Here is a 16926-nt window from a genome sequence, read left to right on the forward strand (position 1 = left end):
AGTTTACTTGTATTGAACGATAGTTAACTGCCGCTGGTGCCAGCGGTTGTTAACTGTCGGCGCTTTATCCAACAGTTGTTAACTGCCGCTGGAGGCATTTTAGTATTTTACTTATGTCAATATGAAATTTTCATTATCATAAAAGCAATTTTCTTATTGTTTTTACCTAAAAAAAAAAGTAGATTTATAAGATTTACAAGCATTTATGTCATTGCTCGCCTTTGTTCTCATTTGTCAAACAAGAAGGCTTGTCATGGACACATTTTTAACCCCAGCTTCTCTCTCAATTATTCGAGTGACATTGACAGAAAGTTGATAGACATGGAAGCGATGGACGGGATGAGTCAATCCAACTATCTCAATTCTTTTAAACCTCCAAAACATCATGGTTATTAAGTTCTAAAAACGGGTTAAAGTTAAAGAGTTGGCCAGACCAAAATCTAGAGACATTTTATGGTCGAGTTTAACGCGTCTCAACTTGTCACTTGCTCACCCCTCACATCTAATTGTTGGCTATGTTTTTGTATACAATTGTTAGTTATATTAAATTAGTAACGAAACTTGTGTTTATAGAGGGAAATTGTTGCACGGATTTCTTGGCAAAGTTCAGGTGCTCTTCAAAACTAAGTGTAACTTTTTATCAGATTCTTCTTGAATTTAAATCTATGTTGAGCCTTGATGCTCCAAACTGAACTTTGTTCGGTTTTGTTTTTCTTTCTTCTTTGTCATTCTATCAAAAGAAATTATTAAGAAGCTGCTTTTATAAACAAAATATTCAATTTAATATTTTTACTCAAAAAAAAAAATATTCAATTTAATATTTGTTATTTTAGATAGAAATCTAGTGGTAGAGAATTATTTTAAGAATCGTGTTTTGAATTTGAATATACGGTAAAATACTAACAATTGTAAAAAAAAAATCAATCTTTCACATTCAACATTTACTCATAACCAAACGATGGTCATAAACTATCATGTCAATTGTCCTTGGAACCTACTTGGTGTCGTCTTAAATATATTCAATCTTAATTCGACCCGTAGAGCATCAGATTTATTCACGTCTAAGGATGGATTAGGACAATGACAAAGAGTGCTGAATACTGATGGTGACAATGGATAGTAAACAGTGATATCACGAAGGAATGTGCTAAACAGTGGCTGAGCGTTAGGCAATGGAAAGGGTGAGGTTTAGTATTTGGATGGAGAGTTGTTTCCCATCATGGGAAAGTCATTTTTAACGATTGGATTAAATAGAGAACATAGTTTTATTATGGACATTCAACACCAAATGTTTTTCCCACACTCACCAGTCACCACTCCCACAAATAGCTGTTGCTCTAACTCTCTTTCTATTACTCACACAATATCACTTCTCCATCTTTTTCCTCCAACGCCATATCATCATCAACCTCAAACACCCATAACTACGTTAAACCAATTTCTGGGTTTACATTCCTCTCTAATTTTTTTTTATTGTCTTCTCAATTCACCTCAAAGTCCATGACAGTTTTCTCTAGAAATAATGGAGTCTTTAACCTAACTCATCACTGTTGATCTCCCGAAACTCAACTTATTTACCACTGAAATTGTTTATCCCTACGAAGATGACACTCTTTCCCTCAGCTTCCTCAAAGAACGCTCTAACGGTAATGACTGACTCGATCGGTAACGAGTTTGACTCGGACCGAGTCGACTCATGACCATTGAAGAGGTTAAACGTTGTGTTCTCTCTCAAACAATACGGACTGTTACTTTGTGTGTGATGCTGGACTCTATTCTTCGAAGAAGTTAGGAATCCGTTGAAGAGGTTAAAAGTAGTTAAATGGGTTGAAACGTGAAAAGGAATCCATTTAATCTTTTCTCACATTTCAATATCATAGAAAAATTGTATCATAAAAAAAATAGCTTCTCACCTTTCAATATCTAAGAAAAATTGTACCGTGAAAGAAAAAGAAATTCAGAAAATTGTCCATAAATGAACTTATCACATTAGTGAACAAAGTATTTGAAAGGATATAATAGTTGTGAGATGTCATGGTTATTGTTACCGAAACAACCCTTTTCAATATTAATGGTGGATTTTAGTTTTTTCATGTCTAATTATTGAAAATTGATTTTCATTTTGAAACTGTTGCAATCGTAAGAAATGGATGGAGGACCAATTTCATTACAAAAATGCAAAATCCAAATTGAAAATCAGTATTCAATTGGATCCAAATTGTTATTTTCTAGAACAACTGATGTGATCCTAAGATGTTCTCCCTTTACAAGAATAATAAATTCATTATGGAATAAAAGAATCAAATTATTTTTGGTTCAAATTGTTATTTTCGTAGGTCATTATGTATCTGTCTTGTATTCATCAATCAATGTGCAAATGAATATGTAACCTTCTCATGCATTGATCAGCCACCAACTTTAAAGATCCAATTAAATTGTAACCTCTTTTGTAATAACTAGCCACCTAGAAGTTATAACACTAATTATGCTATGATTGTAAACTTTTTCAGCATCCGAGCCTATTTCCTATATAAAGGGGGCGAAAATAATGAAGGGGACAAGTAGAATTTTGATTAAAAAAAAATACACTTTGTGTGTTGTGAAGCTTTGCTTCTTTTTGGTTCTGGATTGAACCAAGTTTATCGAATCTTATCAATGGCTTCCTTACCATTGTGGCGATTCCATAATGAATTTATTATTCTTGTAAAGGGAGAACATCTTAGGATCACATCAACAACACTCATATAAAACTTGGAACTTTGAGTTTTCCGGTAGCAACCATGGTGGTGCGGTGGTGGTCAAAGTGGTTCTGTGATTTGGTGGTGGTGGTGTGGGTGTGTGGGGACATGAAAGAGAGAGTGAAAGATAGTGTAAAAAATAATCTAATGTTGAGAGAGTAGGATAAAAATGTGTTCCTCATTTATTCCAATGGACATAATCAACTTTCCCATGGTGGGAAAGAACTCCATTGACCCATGCTAAATGCCACCATGGAAAGTGCTACTTCTTAGTGATGTAGATAGGGTGAACTGTGAAGTATGGTTATCAGCATAAAAAAATTGCATGAGTCATATCTTATTCAAAACAAATTAAATACAATGAATTAATCGCTACGTATATCATTTTTGGACAGAATAAATGTATGAATCCTAGTTCATTCTCGTGAATTGCAACTTGCCCATAAACATTTTTGTAGCAACCCAAACTATATCTAGGATGAAGGACACTATCAACAACTACTTAACAGAGAAGTTATCAAGCAACATCAACGGAAGATCTAGTAACTTAAAATAGTAAAAACACAAGCATTCCTTGAGATTTTCTGTCCTGAAGAACAAGAACTGGTAACTCTTTTTTTTTTTTTTTTTAAGAAGTGGTAAACTTATTACTTAAAGAAATGACAATGCATCGACCAATACCTTCAAGATAAAATACACACTAAATATATATCATTGTGAATCTACAAATGCTAACATCTAGAAAAATTAAGGTATTATTTAGGATTACCCTATCACTCATATTTGATTTTGGGGTTGTGAAAAGAATTCCTTTGCATTATGAGCTACCTCTGCCTCCAAAATTGCTTCTTGAACTATGTCAGATCCTTTCACATCAGCTCCTAATACAACCAAAGCTTGTTTCAAATCAGATATCATTATAAACAAACAGAAACCCATCAATAATATACATTACAGCTAGGACTTGTTACTCAATCAATAACAGAAAAGACATAAAGCTACCGTGCATTTACTAATAAATAATGAAAAGAAGGAATTTATGCTTTTCAGAAAGAAATAAAAACAATTTTTATAATCTTCTGGTTTTCTAGTATATGCCAAATGAGCCAAAGTATAAACAATGAACGAAGTTCAAGCAAAAACCTTAACTTCCGGACCTTTTGAATAACAAAATATAGTTCATAAATTAATAATTATACATGATGAACAAAGTCAGATCTGAAAACATCTTTTTTTAGAAGATCTGAAAACATCTTTGTATGCGTATTTTAGTGCATGTATTGAAAGACATAGCAAGGAAGCCATAAACATCACAGGATCACAATACATGCAGAAACTGTGAATATAAGAAAGTTGAGTATAAAATTTCTAGCATAGCATGCAACACAGACATCAGACAATCATATTAAGGTATAGCAACTACACAACAAAAATTATTATTACCCCCGCGATTTGGCAAGAGTCCAGTATTTTCAGCGGAAACTGGCATGACAATAAGCTGCAGACCAACTTTAACATCCTCAACTTCAGTGCTATTTGCCGAGGAACCATTCTTTACGGCAGGGGCCTGTGCCAAACTGGCATAAGCAGTTGCTTGACTTTGCATATTTAATGATTTGGATGGCAATGAAGTTGAATCCTATAAATAAATATATACACGTAAGAAAACACAATTCCTAGAGCAGTATATACTGTAAATTATCAGGTTGTATCTGGTCATTAAACCTTGGTATGAGAGGATATTGAGTTATTCACCCCAGCATATTCTGGTTTCCTGTTGTCTATATATGCAACAATAAACAATAACATGGTTATACAAAATCTCGGCAATTGTATCGGTAATTTTTTTGGATTCTATCATATGTTTCAGTTTCAGATTAAATGGTGCAGCAGTATAAACAATACCATTTGAGATAGATGCCTGGTCAAGATTATCATGCCTCCGAGTTGATGGGCCAGGATTTATGAATGAAATGCTTCCAATTTCATGACGAATAGCCTCTAGCTGTGCCATTGTTTCCTGAAGTTCCTTATGAACCTAAAATACAACATATGTTGGTAATTAGAACATAGTTTTTTGTTAAAATGGAATGATTCTACCACGTTTTAGTATGGACATAGTTTTTTAGTATGGAATGACTCTACCACGTTTTAGTATGGACAGGCAATCCTTGATGTTATGATGTTCCTAACTTTTAAATTCTTACTTGATATTATTGTCTATCAAATTCAAAGTGAATCACATGTAGTTGGACTCCAAAATGCCAAGAATACATTATCTTTTTTCAAACCAAATCACAGTCAATATTTTCTTCATTTAGAAATTTCAGGAATTTTTTTTAAAAATGAATTTTTTCCATGAATATATTTTGCCAATTTTTTAGCAAGAAACCAAATGTAACACATTAACAATTAATATTAGGACTCGCTCGATAAAAAGTAAAAGACCTAATGAAACAAATCCATGTGAATTATAAGTTGATCGTAGAAAGGTAGAGTACCTGGTTAACTTGAGATCGCTGCATAACAGAATCAAACTGTCCACGGGCCAATTGTACATATCCAACAGCCCGTCCAGCTAGCCTCCCTGCTGTTCTGGATATCATTGGCAAATCCTTTGGACCTATTGCACATTCATTTTCCGGATAAGCAATTTAAAGTATTACTATTGAATTTTCCTTATGATAAACAGAAGTAAGAATAACATGAACCAACCAATCACAGCAGCAGTGGCTCCCAGCAACAGAAATATTTCTCCAAATGAAAATCCCAGCATTGTTCAGTGTTCTTGTGTGAGATTTCTGTTGGAGAGGTCACAAATCAGCAAAATTGTAGAAGTAGGAGTCCGATTCTGATCAATAAAGAGTGTATCAATTTCCTTCAGAATCAAATATCATCTGGACATTTGCCTCCACTAACTATAATTTCATATGTTCTTGTTATACTTCTATAACATCAATAATTTACAGAAGTATAATATAATTTGCAATGTCTTCTTGACAGAATTATAAAGGTGTGACAAACATTACATCTTGATCATTTTAGCTGATGCGAATACTATTGAGTGTGAGGGTTCCCAATACTAATAGTATCCACCTGCCGGTAAAGCGTTAGATATAATAAAACAATACTTTACCGGAACTGCCTCACAATTTTATTATAATATAACTGAGCACACAATAATGGTTCAAGTACACTGATAGACTGATTACTCTAACCATCAACATAATCATGCCATTAATTTATTTAATAACAACTGACCATTTCTATCTTTAGAAATCTGAATGTTAAACTATCATTAAACAGTTATCGTATCTGCTGTTGAGATTATTAATCTATAAACCACATTAACATATTATCGTTCCATCTAAGCATTTCATCTAATTCAACTATTACATCTTATATCCAAATCATCTAGTTTTTATCTTCTCCACTATCCACTTACCATTCCTTTAGGTATGAAAAGACAGAGATGATGAATATAAGTATTGGAAATGATTGGATTCATTGGAACTACGAAAGATCACTTCAACATTTTAAAATGATCAAAAAGCAAAACTTGATTAAAAACGCACACAAACCATCCCACTTGCAACTGCAGATTTTATGCATAAGAACATGTAGAAAAACTCATTTAAAATTAACACAAACAGTCCCAATTTGAAAAACATATCTTCTGCATAATTTTCCACATAAAACATGTAAAAACTCATTTAAAGAAAACACGAACAGTGTCAATTTCAACCCCAAATTTTCTGCATAAAAACTTATAAAAATTCATTTGTAACAAACACAAACAATGTCAATTTCAATCACAGATTTTCTGCATAAAAACTTGTAAAAAAAATCAGTTAAACCAACACAAACAGTGACACTTTCAAGATGAGATTTTCTGCATAAAAATTCAGTCAAAACAAACACAAACAGCATCACTTGGAACTGCACATTTTCTGCATAAAAGTACAAAATGATCACAATTAGTCCCAACAATTCAAATTCATTTCCAATTCAGTTACTATCATCCATCAAGGATCAAGGAATATTTAAAGATACATAATATAGGTTAATCATTCGTTCTAATAGAGTCTTAAAATGATCTAATTCTGGAACTACTTGACTTATCATGAGAATTTTGTATGAAAATCTAATTTTCTCATACATAACACAAAACACATTATTCTTAAACTACAAATTCAATTCTAACACATTGAATTCAAGCCTAAGAAAGGATAACCCACCTCAAAGAGAAGCTTCCACTTGATGCAGTTTGTCCAGAAATCTCTCTGTCTTCTTCTTCAAAGCTTCTTTGCTCCCTAACAAGTCCTCACTCCAACTTATAACAACCCAACATCTATCTTCAGTATAGACTTCTACATGCAAATAGCCTATTACTCAATTTGATTGAAAGGTGAATTTGGGTAAAAGGGTTTGGACGGAAATTGAGGGAAAAAGAGAGGAATTGAGTTTGTTCCAATTACCTTTGTTTCCTACTACTTCCAACTTGAAAGAATGCGGTTGGGTTCAACACATGCAAGCTTGAAGATTGACAAAAAATGGAGGATTTCTGAATGAGGGTTGGAGAGAGCTTCACGAGAGAGAGAGAGAGAGAGAGAGAAGAAGATCTGAATTTTTTTCTTCTTTTGTCTATTTCTTCCACTAATACAGCCACATAAAAATTAACATTATGTCACTCATCAATTGATATTTTACTATTTTTTCCATTAGATATTTGTATGACCACTTTATCCTTCATTTTGGTGGTATTAATCCAAATTTTCTTTGTTAGGCTTAAGATAATTCTAATTTATTCCTTTTTCCATCAAAATTTAGAATTGGGTTGTTACATGCTACTACCCTCCTTAAAGGAATTTCGTCCTCGAAATTCATACTTCATTCGATTATCTCAAGAATAATTCGTCTATGATCGGATTTTAATTCTTATCGGTTCTCTTCCAAATCCAATTATAGCTATGTCTCTTCAACTACTTGATTATATCATCTTAACTTCAAAAAATTTACCATTACCTATTTGATTCATTCGGTACGTAGTCTACTCCTTTATGTGATTTCCCAGTTAATTTATTATTCATCCTACAATATCACATCTGTCAACTCCTTCAAACAATCAATCTGATTATTTCATTCACAATTCAAGGTTTATCTTATTATCCGAACGATTCTCCGAGTCTACTGAGTAATTTCCATGTCTTCTCAATCATTGTCTCCTTCATATGGTTTCGAACAATTCAAGGTCCACACATCCTACTACTTTCTCACATCCAAAATCAGTTCGAAGTTATTTACTTGGAGCTGAGATGATCCTCACCTAGCTGATCACTCATCACAAAACTCTCGCCTTGTCAAAAGCTAGAAAGTCTTTGCCTGTTCGCTGGCTCAACCATCTCATTTTCCTTTGTCTTTCAACTAACAAAGTTAAGCATCACAACATAGTTCAAAGAGATCATTATACCTAACAATCATTTAGACGTTCAACCCTACCAGGAAACCAACGAGGTTATCAATATTAAAATCCTCCACACTAAGTAATTTTGTAAAGATAATTCTCCGACCTCGGCTATAAAGTTGTATTGTTACACATCTTCTGATAAACCATGTGATTAAGGTTATACATATGTGCATCTTACTTGAAGCGTATCTGTCAAAAATCTTATGAACATCTTTGCTCCAAAACCCTGAGTTTTAAGTATTCCTCAACTTCCTTCATAGGCTCATTCTTCCGCTGCGCCCTTCGATACTAGTAACTCACATTTAACCCTTAGGGTGCATCTCTGAAGTTCAGTTTACGGATTGACGCACAAATTCTATGAGACAAATAAGCTTCAGGTATACAAGAAAATAAAGGGTCAAAGTTCCAGAGAAACGAAATACAAGCAAAAAATTGAGTACATAGTTTAAAGGTCTCAGCTCTAAAATACACCAAGTCCGGTTAAAGTAGAGGCAATGCTGAATTTTTTTATTTCCTACAAAGTTATTCAACATATTAAGGAGTTTGGTCAATAAATGGTGATTAAAAACAACTATTTAAAGGACATTGAGTTTTCTCTAAAGAGGGAGAATTTCTTTTGTTGATGACTTTAGCCATTATGAAAGGTAAAAATGATTCAGAAATATTGGTTAATAATATGCTATGTGCTGACTTTGAGATATACTATTGATAGTTTGAGATGGAAAAAGAGGACAATTATGTTTTATAATTACGACGGTCAAAAGCTTGTTTGGAATTGCTCCATCTTGTGTAAACTAATCAATCAGATTTGGCATAGGAAATAATGAGTGGAGTTTAGCCACTTTGATTGTCGACTATATTTATATGATTTTGATATGAAAGAGATTACTCGAATGCGGGAAGACATAGATGAACTCCGAAGAAGGGTTAGTTTCAAGTTTTCTACAGGAGTGGTAGGTACCCTTGAAGTCCCACTTAGTGATTTCCACTTCCTAGTGTGGTTAATAGGTAAGAAATTGCTATTTTCGGTTAATCTACAAGCCAACAGTCTACAAAGACTTTGGGTTAGCTTAAAATTCGTACTTACCATTATGTCAGATAAGATCACATCACATGCTGCATCAAAATTTCAACAGTTACTGCCCTAAGGCCCTCTTTCTGGTTTCACCCTTGCACTATGTTCCCAGTTCTTGCTACTTGGTTAGGTTCCGCTTAATACCATTCATCACCATATCCTTCTAGTCCATCAATATTTCTCCAATCTTAGGTTCAGTCGATGATAGGTTACCTATTTCGGGTTCCCAGATTATTTACGTAAGATATCTCGTAGAATGAAAACATATAATCCTTCGATAATCAAACCTACATTCTTTAACTTCCACATGATAGCTACGGTCTTCCATATGCCGAAATCCCAAATAATTCTCGATCCTAAATTCCGTTTAATCTTCAAAACACCAGTCTACTATAACTCTAAGTTAACTTAAATTTCTCCCTTAAACACCAGTCTACTATAACGCGTGGATTGGTTTCACCTAACGTTTGGATCTGAATTTGAAGTCCTTGATCATACATTAAAATGGATTTATCAACTTGACCTAACATCGAAAAAGTTACAAAACTTAAATGAGACTTTGAATACAAATGAGCCACGTGTTACAAAGAGGGAAGAGGTTAAACTACAACTGAGGAATCCTAACTCTAGAGATGATTAATATATTAATAATCATACATCACTAGAGATAGTTACTCAAAAGCATATATGCAATAATTTAATCATACTAATACTACATGCATGCTCCAAGATTGTCACATTCATAGATTAAAATCCCAAAACCCAAATTCAAACCATTAATCTCAAAATAATGAGGAATGAGGAAAGGGAACCCACCTTTTATACTTATGATGAATGATGTTGATGTTTGCTCTCAATTTCCTTGATTCCCAATTTTTCTTCTCTTTATCTTCAAAACCCCAAAATTACCATGTTCTTTCTCAAACCCTAGATTAATTTTGTCTTCCTAAGCTTCAATCTTACTTTTTCTAAGTTTTTATTATAGCCTTAGGATGGATTAGGTGATTTGTTTCTTGAATTACATGAACAATTTCTATGGTTTGAAGGTGGAAGAAGAAGATGGTGGTGTGTTTTTGTTGTTTTTACGGTTCTAAGACCAAAGGAAGGAGAGGAGAAAATGAAAGCTCTCCTTGTTTTGCCTATATATAAGTTTTACGAGAAATTACGTTATTGCCCTTAATAATGCAATTCTACATGACCCAATGATTTAAAATGAGGGAAATGATATCTGGTGCTCCGAACACCGGTTAACGATCTTAAATAGTAATTTTTTATAAAAATTTATGTAATTGGTACATTATAAATTAAAAAATTTCACATTTTAAAAAAATAATTATTTAATTTAGTCTACTTAAAGAGTACCTCAGACACTCGTTAACCAGACTCAAATCATAGAAGCAAACTATTAAAAGCATACTAATTTACTTCATGTAATGTAGGCTTCAGAGCTCATTCCACCTTTGTTGCAGCAACAAAGTTCCCCACATTAGTTCCATTGACGAGTTCAGCGATAGATTTCTATAACAAAAAGTTTCATCAAAACAAACTTAGAGATACAACAATTTAAAGAAATGTAATGCAATCTTCAAAATCCCTTTGAAAATTTAACAAAGTAAACTAAAGAGTATATACGATAATAAGGATAAAAGAGTGTACCTTATTTTTCTCTGCTTCTGTTTGAAATTTTTTACTTGTTATTATGTTTTAGATGGGGAAACCAGGCACATAGGCATAGCAATAGGACAGGGACGTGTTTCATTTTCTCTGTAATCAAATCTTATATACAGTACTAACCGAATTTTGAGGATGAGAGATTGAACTTTGTTCCCATTTTTGATAGACCGAGTATCCTCCTCTTCATCTTCGCACTGAAATTACTTTTAAACATAAAAAGAAGTTTTTTTAAACCCAAACCTGAACACGTCCCAAACAAGAATTTTCCCCAAACTTGTAACTCGAGCCTACTATCAGAATTTAATTTCAATATTTTTTCTATTAATCTTAATCCATTTGGGGTGGAAAAACGCTAAACACTATGTGTATTTGTCAACCGGAAACCATGAAAATGTTCACTGTGATTAATTGTTCAAAAATATCTCAAAAGTAGGGACGACATTTAAAACCGTGCATTTGTACATAGCAGCGAAGCCATAAATTTTAAATAGTGGAGGCAGGCATTATATATATAATTTGTAGCATTACATATATTAAATAGAGGACATAATCATATATTGAATTTTATATGATTGAATTAAAGACATATATTACCCCGACGTACTCTAAATTTTTAACTTTGAATAGAAATGTTAAACTAACTCAAATTTGAATATCTCATTCTTATGTAGCTATTTATTAAAGTAACCTTAAAAATGAACATATTTTTTTATTTTATATGATTGAATTTTATTATATGATGAATTATGCATATTTGTAGAGAACAAGCTGAAGAGTTGGCTCGTAAGAAAAGGGAAGAAGCTCAAGAGTTGGCTCGTAAGAAAAGGAAAACACCAACATCAACAGATGGATCATCTGCTAGCAAAAGAGAGAATTTTTCTGGTAAGAATTATGTAAAGTTTCTAGTTTTACATATCATGTCTTTGAATAATCAATGTATAAAATAAGAGACTTTGAATTATTTTTTAGGTTAGTGTGAAACTTAAGATGTTAAATAAAACAAAATATCATATATTGTTTAACCTAAATTTCCTTTGATATTGAAGGTGATGCTTCTCCTAAGAGAACTTATGATTTGAGGATGTGTACAAGCAATGAGCCTCGCGTAGTATAAAAATACATGTAAAAGAAAATTTGTGATATTTTACACTTACATTTTTTACTTTTAATATAAATGTTTCACTAAATCAAATTTCACTATCTAATTCTTATATATCTGCTTATTAAAACAACATTAAGATTGAACTTATTTTATATATTTTATAGGGTTAATTATGTTTTCGGTCCCTACAAAATTGCGACCTTGTAAGTTTAGTCCTTATTTAATTTTAATAGCTTTTTTAATTCTTACAAAAAATTTATGCACTCAATATTAGTCCTTACTCAATTCAAATTTGTTTAATTTATGTTTAAACTCTTAAGTTTTTCAACAATTTTTTACAGACGTGTTAAGAACGTTATTAAAAGGTCCTCCGAAAAAAATATCGCAAAAATTTGATTTCTACGTCCATATTTTTGTTACTTATATCTTAAACTTTTGTCGTTTTAAAAAATTCATATTTAATTTATTTCATGATAAAAAATTATAGATTTTAGTAAATGAACCTTTCATAGTGTTCTAAACTTGTATAAAAAGAATCGTTAAAATATTTAAGAGTTTAAGGATAATTAAGCAAAATTTATTTTAGCAGGGACTAAAATTATAAGTATTTTTTTTTGTAGGGATTAAAAAAGCTATTAAAATTAAGTAAGGACTAAACTTAGAAGATCGCAATTTTATAGGAACCAAAAACATATTTAACCCTACTTTATATGATTGAATTTTATTCTATGATGAATTATGCACACTTTTTAGTGAAAAGTCTCAAAAGACAGCTCTTAAGAATAGGAAAACTACAAAAGGGGTCATATGCTTGAAAAAGAAAGAAAATTCTTGAAAATAATTTTGAGAAACTTTCTAATTTTTACATGTCTTGTCTTTGAATAATTAATGCATAAAATAAAAGACCTTGAACTATATATTACGTGAGTGTGAAACTTATGATGTTAAACGCGATAAGATATCATATATTGTTTTTTAACGGTTTTAATTTGTCATATATGTAGGCCTTGGAGAACGATTGAGGTTGGCAGTTGCAAAAAAATGGAGTCTAGATTTATTGGGAAAAGCTCAATAACCTCAATTATCATTTAGTTGCATCTACCCAGTGTTAAACAATTGTATTTTACATTGAAAACTATTGTCTTTGTCTTTAATATCTCATAATTTCTACCCCCAAAAAAACATCTCATATTTTCTTATAGACATGGAACATGTACTGTGTATATCATATTATTTACATATTTTTTATTTTTTTGTCTAGTAGCCTAGTGGTTAGAGCTCACACAGTTAATTGTGGAGACGTGGGGTGTCCGGGGTTTGAACCTCGGCTCCTGCATAAATTATGCAATGTCCCTATCAACTGAGCTAAGCTCACGGGAACTCTTTTTTAATAGTATGTGCTTACGACTTTATATATATATATGGCAAATTCTACGGTACACCCAACATATTTGAGTGCACCGGTACACCAAACATTTAATTTTATAGGTAAATGAGTTGTTTTTTGAAGATTTTTTTTTATTCATTTATAATTATAATGATTAAATCTTATTCATCAAAAGCGTAAACAAAATAAAATTGATTATTTTTGAATTTTTATGGCTAATAATAAGAACTTTGATTATTTTATACGATAATATCTAAAAAAAATTACTATGATTCTTATAAACAATGAATGATGTGTTTTTCTTATAAAATCATATTTATTGTGTCTGGGATTCGAATCTCGGACCTTGCATATATTATGCATTGTTTTTGTCAACTGAGTTAAACTCACGGGGACTTACGACTTTATATATACAATAATGAAATGTATTTTTGATTTTTTTTTTATAAGAAAGTGAATATACATATATATTTTTGTCCCAAATTGAGGAAGAACATTCGAAATATGTATCAATATATAAAATTACGCTACTTTATAAATGTATCTTGTTGTTAAAATAATATCTTTCCAAAATTAATTTGACATTTTTTCTTTAAAATAGGGTGAAACAAAGAGCATTTAACCCCCAAAATATATTAAAAGTAGAACATAGATACAAAAAAAGAGGAAGGGGACCACTCTCTCAAGAAGTAGAAAATATGAAATTAGGTAAACCAATCTTGTTTTGGCATATGATTCTTTTGCAAACAAAGGAATCCAAAGATAAATCAAAGTTTGCAAGAGAATCTGCCACTTGATTTCCCTCCCTATAGATATGAGTTACTATACATGTTCCTAAGAAGAATACCAACATTAAACCATCTATTTATAACTTGCCAATGAAGATGAGCTAAAGATTTGAAAGCATTCACTACTAGAGAAGAGTATGTCTCCAACAAAAGGTTTCTCCAATTATTTTCTGAAGCAATCTTTATGGCTATCATTGCTCCACAAAGTTCTGCTAAGTAAGATGTTGAGTTTCCGAAAGGTTCAGCAAAATAGGAAATGCAAGTAGCTTCATGGTTTATGAATATACCACCACAAGAAGACATACCTGGATTACCATTTGAGGCTCCATTTGTATTGCACTTTATCCAAGATTGCATAGGAGGATGGTAAACAACTTCCAAAATTGAAGGGGATTTGGGATTATTGATAGTAGCTTTAAGATTCTTCAAAAGGGTAAAATCTTACCGAACATGTATCGTTTTTGAATGAGACTTGAACCATTGGAAAATAGACAAAATTTAACACGAAATAGGTTCTTGAATGACTTGATTTATTTAGTTATGTTATTACTTAGGAAATTGAGTTACAAATTTCTGTTTGTGTTGTAAAATTTGCACTAATTTATGATGTAAAGTTCATGCTATAATTTTGGTATAATGCTCGAATTGGACTGACAAAGAACTTTATATTAAGAATAAGGAAGCTTGAAAGGAGACAAGAAGCTTTGAAGGAAGGCTATAAACATGAAACAACATATAAGATTTTTGGAGATTCAGTGATTTGGGGATTTTGGCATTAAGTGGAAGCTACAATGAGGTGGGTTTCTAGTAAGATATTGATTTACTTAGCCTTATTCTTGAAATTATGAGTAGAAATAGTTTTATGCGCATGCACATCAAATTATATATGTTAAGGATATTTAGAGTTAATTGGAAATCATGTGAGAATAATATTGGACTAGGAATTCCTTTCAAAAAAATAATAATATTGGACTAGGAATTTTTCATGAGAAGTATCATTTTATGGCATTGAATGTAACTTGAACCAAGTGTTCGAACTGAATTTGCTTAAATATATGAGTATTACTGACAAAAAAAAATGTTAACGATAATCTCTTTTTAAAACTATCTCTAACACTTGCTCTCTTATGTGATGAAACTCATGTGGTTTTCAACATTTTATGTGACCCATTTTCAAAGTATGAAATTTATGAATTTCACTTGATAAAAAAATAAGTGTTAAAAATAGATTGTTTACAACACTCTTTGTAAGACAAATTACTACTTAAAATTAAAAGGAAACTTGATTATAAATTAATTATTCAGAAGGATAATGAGAATGATATATGACTCATAAATGGATAATAAGAATGTCCTAGTTTTAAGGAGGAGAGTGTATGGGAGTTTTCTATTTTATTGAATAACATTGTTTTGCCGGATAATGTTCATGACACTTGGAGGTGGTTGTTAGGTCCTGCGAAAGGGTATTTGGTGCGTGCAGCCTATAGCTATTTAACAAATACATCTGACATACTGGACATGTCCTTAGTAGATGATGTTTGGCACAAGCAAATCCCTTCAAAGGTGTCTGTGTTTGTGTGGCGCCTTCTCCATAACATACTTCAGACTAGAGAAAATTTGGCTCATCGGGGAGTCCTTAATCCATCTGACATGGCGTGTGCAGCCGGATGTGATACAACTGAAACAACTTCACATCTATTTCTTCACTGCAACATCTCTAGCGAATTGTGGGCTAAGGTGTGGAATTGGTTAGGCATTACATCGGTGCTTTCTGGTGAGCTTCGACATCATTTTATTCAGTTCACTATGATGGCGGGAATGCCTCGTTTTTTACATTCTTTCTTCAGGATAATTTGGTTTGCAACCGTTTGGATGATTTGGAAGGATAGGAATAACCGCGTATTCCAAACTACGGTATCTAATCCTTTTACTCTAATTGAAAAGGTTCAGCAACAGTCTTTCTTCTGGTTGAAATCGAAACGAGTTTCTTTTGTTTACAGCTACCACGAGTGGTGCAAACACCCGCTTCTTTGCATGCGTGTTCATGTGTAATTTATTTTCTAATATTGATGGTACTCTTTATTTTGGCACCTTGACTCTGTAAATATTGAACGGTGTTCTTTCTTTTGCACACCATGTGCGGGAGGGATTATCAATGGATTTTATATATCATTTTTATTTGTTCAAAAAAAAGAATCTAATTAAAATGGCTACCAAATCATATGAGTATGATGTGGCCTATAGGTTCATAAGGTAGTAAATTGGGTCCCACCATTTTTTTTTACTTGTATTCATTTTATCCAATAAAAGAATGGTTAAAATATGATTTTGGTCCCTGCAAATATGTCTCGTTTTAGTCCCTATAATTTTTTTTTTGTTTTTGGTCCTTGCAAATATGCTTCGTTTTGATTTTGGTCTCTAGCCCTACTTTTGTGATGATTAGCACACGCGGCACATGATGAGTGAACCCATTTATTAGAAAAGTAGTCCCTGCAAAATCTTTTGATTTTTAAAAAGGTCCCTGCAAGATATTTTGTTTTTGAAAATAGTCTCTTCAGGGACTAAAACAACAACGAGACATGTTTGTAGGGACCAAAACCATATTTTAGCCTAAAAGAATTAATGTTGAAAATGAGAAAGATCTCATCTGATATGAAAATTCATTGAAATCTCCATCATTCATTTGAAAGGAGAG

The 16926-nt window shown here is 32.2% G+C and overlaps 1 protein-coding gene across 10 annotated transcripts; it reads right to left on the bottom strand.

Moving 5' to 3' along the window:
• Positions 1 to 3252: 3252 nt before the first annotated feature.
• LOC11421330 (uncharacterized) lies at positions 3253 to 10398 on the bottom strand. Of its 10 annotated transcripts, none has more exons than XM_039828180.1 (9): positions 10097 to 10398; positions 7217 to 7273; positions 6977 to 7108; positions 5454 to 5656; positions 5240 to 5361; positions 4644 to 4776; positions 4464 to 4519; positions 4182 to 4377; positions 3253 to 3619 (listed from the first exon to the last, which is right to left on the bottom strand). In XM_039828180.1, exons 4-9 carry the CDS (start codon positions 5512 to 5514, stop codon positions 3516 to 3518), a joined length of 672 nt encoding a protein of 223 aa, XP_039684114.1. In that variant the 5' UTR covers positions 5515 to 5656; positions 6977 to 7108; positions 7217 to 7273; positions 10097 to 10398; the 3' UTR covers positions 3253 to 3515. The 10 variants fall into 10 exon arrangements, with proteins under 10 accessions (XP_039684114.1, XP_039684129.1, XP_039684119.1 ...); XM_039828195.1 differs by having other exon boundaries at positions 5454 to 5539; positions 6977 to 7105; positions 7217 to 7394; XM_039828185.1 differs by having other exon boundaries at positions 6977 to 7105; positions 7217 to 7394.
• Positions 10399 to 16926: the final 6528 nt, after the last annotated feature.

Source organism: Medicago truncatula, chromosome 1 (assembly GCF_003473485.1).
Source record: "Medicago truncatula cultivar Jemalong A17 chromosome 1, MtrunA17r5.0-ANR, whole genome shotgun sequence".
Lineage (NCBI taxonomy): Eukaryota > Viridiplantae > Streptophyta > Magnoliopsida > Fabales > Fabaceae > Medicago > Medicago truncatula.

Coding starts and splice junctions, on each gene's coding strand:
- LOC11421330 (XM_013613131.3), bottom strand. CDS start 5,514: ATGCTGGGATTTTCATTTGGAGAAATATTTCTGTTGCTGGGAGCCACT. Junction 5,362..5,453: donor AGCCACTGCTGCTGTGATTG/GTTGGTTCATGT, acceptor AATGTGCAATAG/GTCCAAAGGATTTGCCAATG. Junction 3,620..4,181: donor ACTCTTGCCAAATCGCGGGG/GTAATAATAATT, acceptor TGGTTGTATTAG/GAGCTGATGTGAAAGGATCT.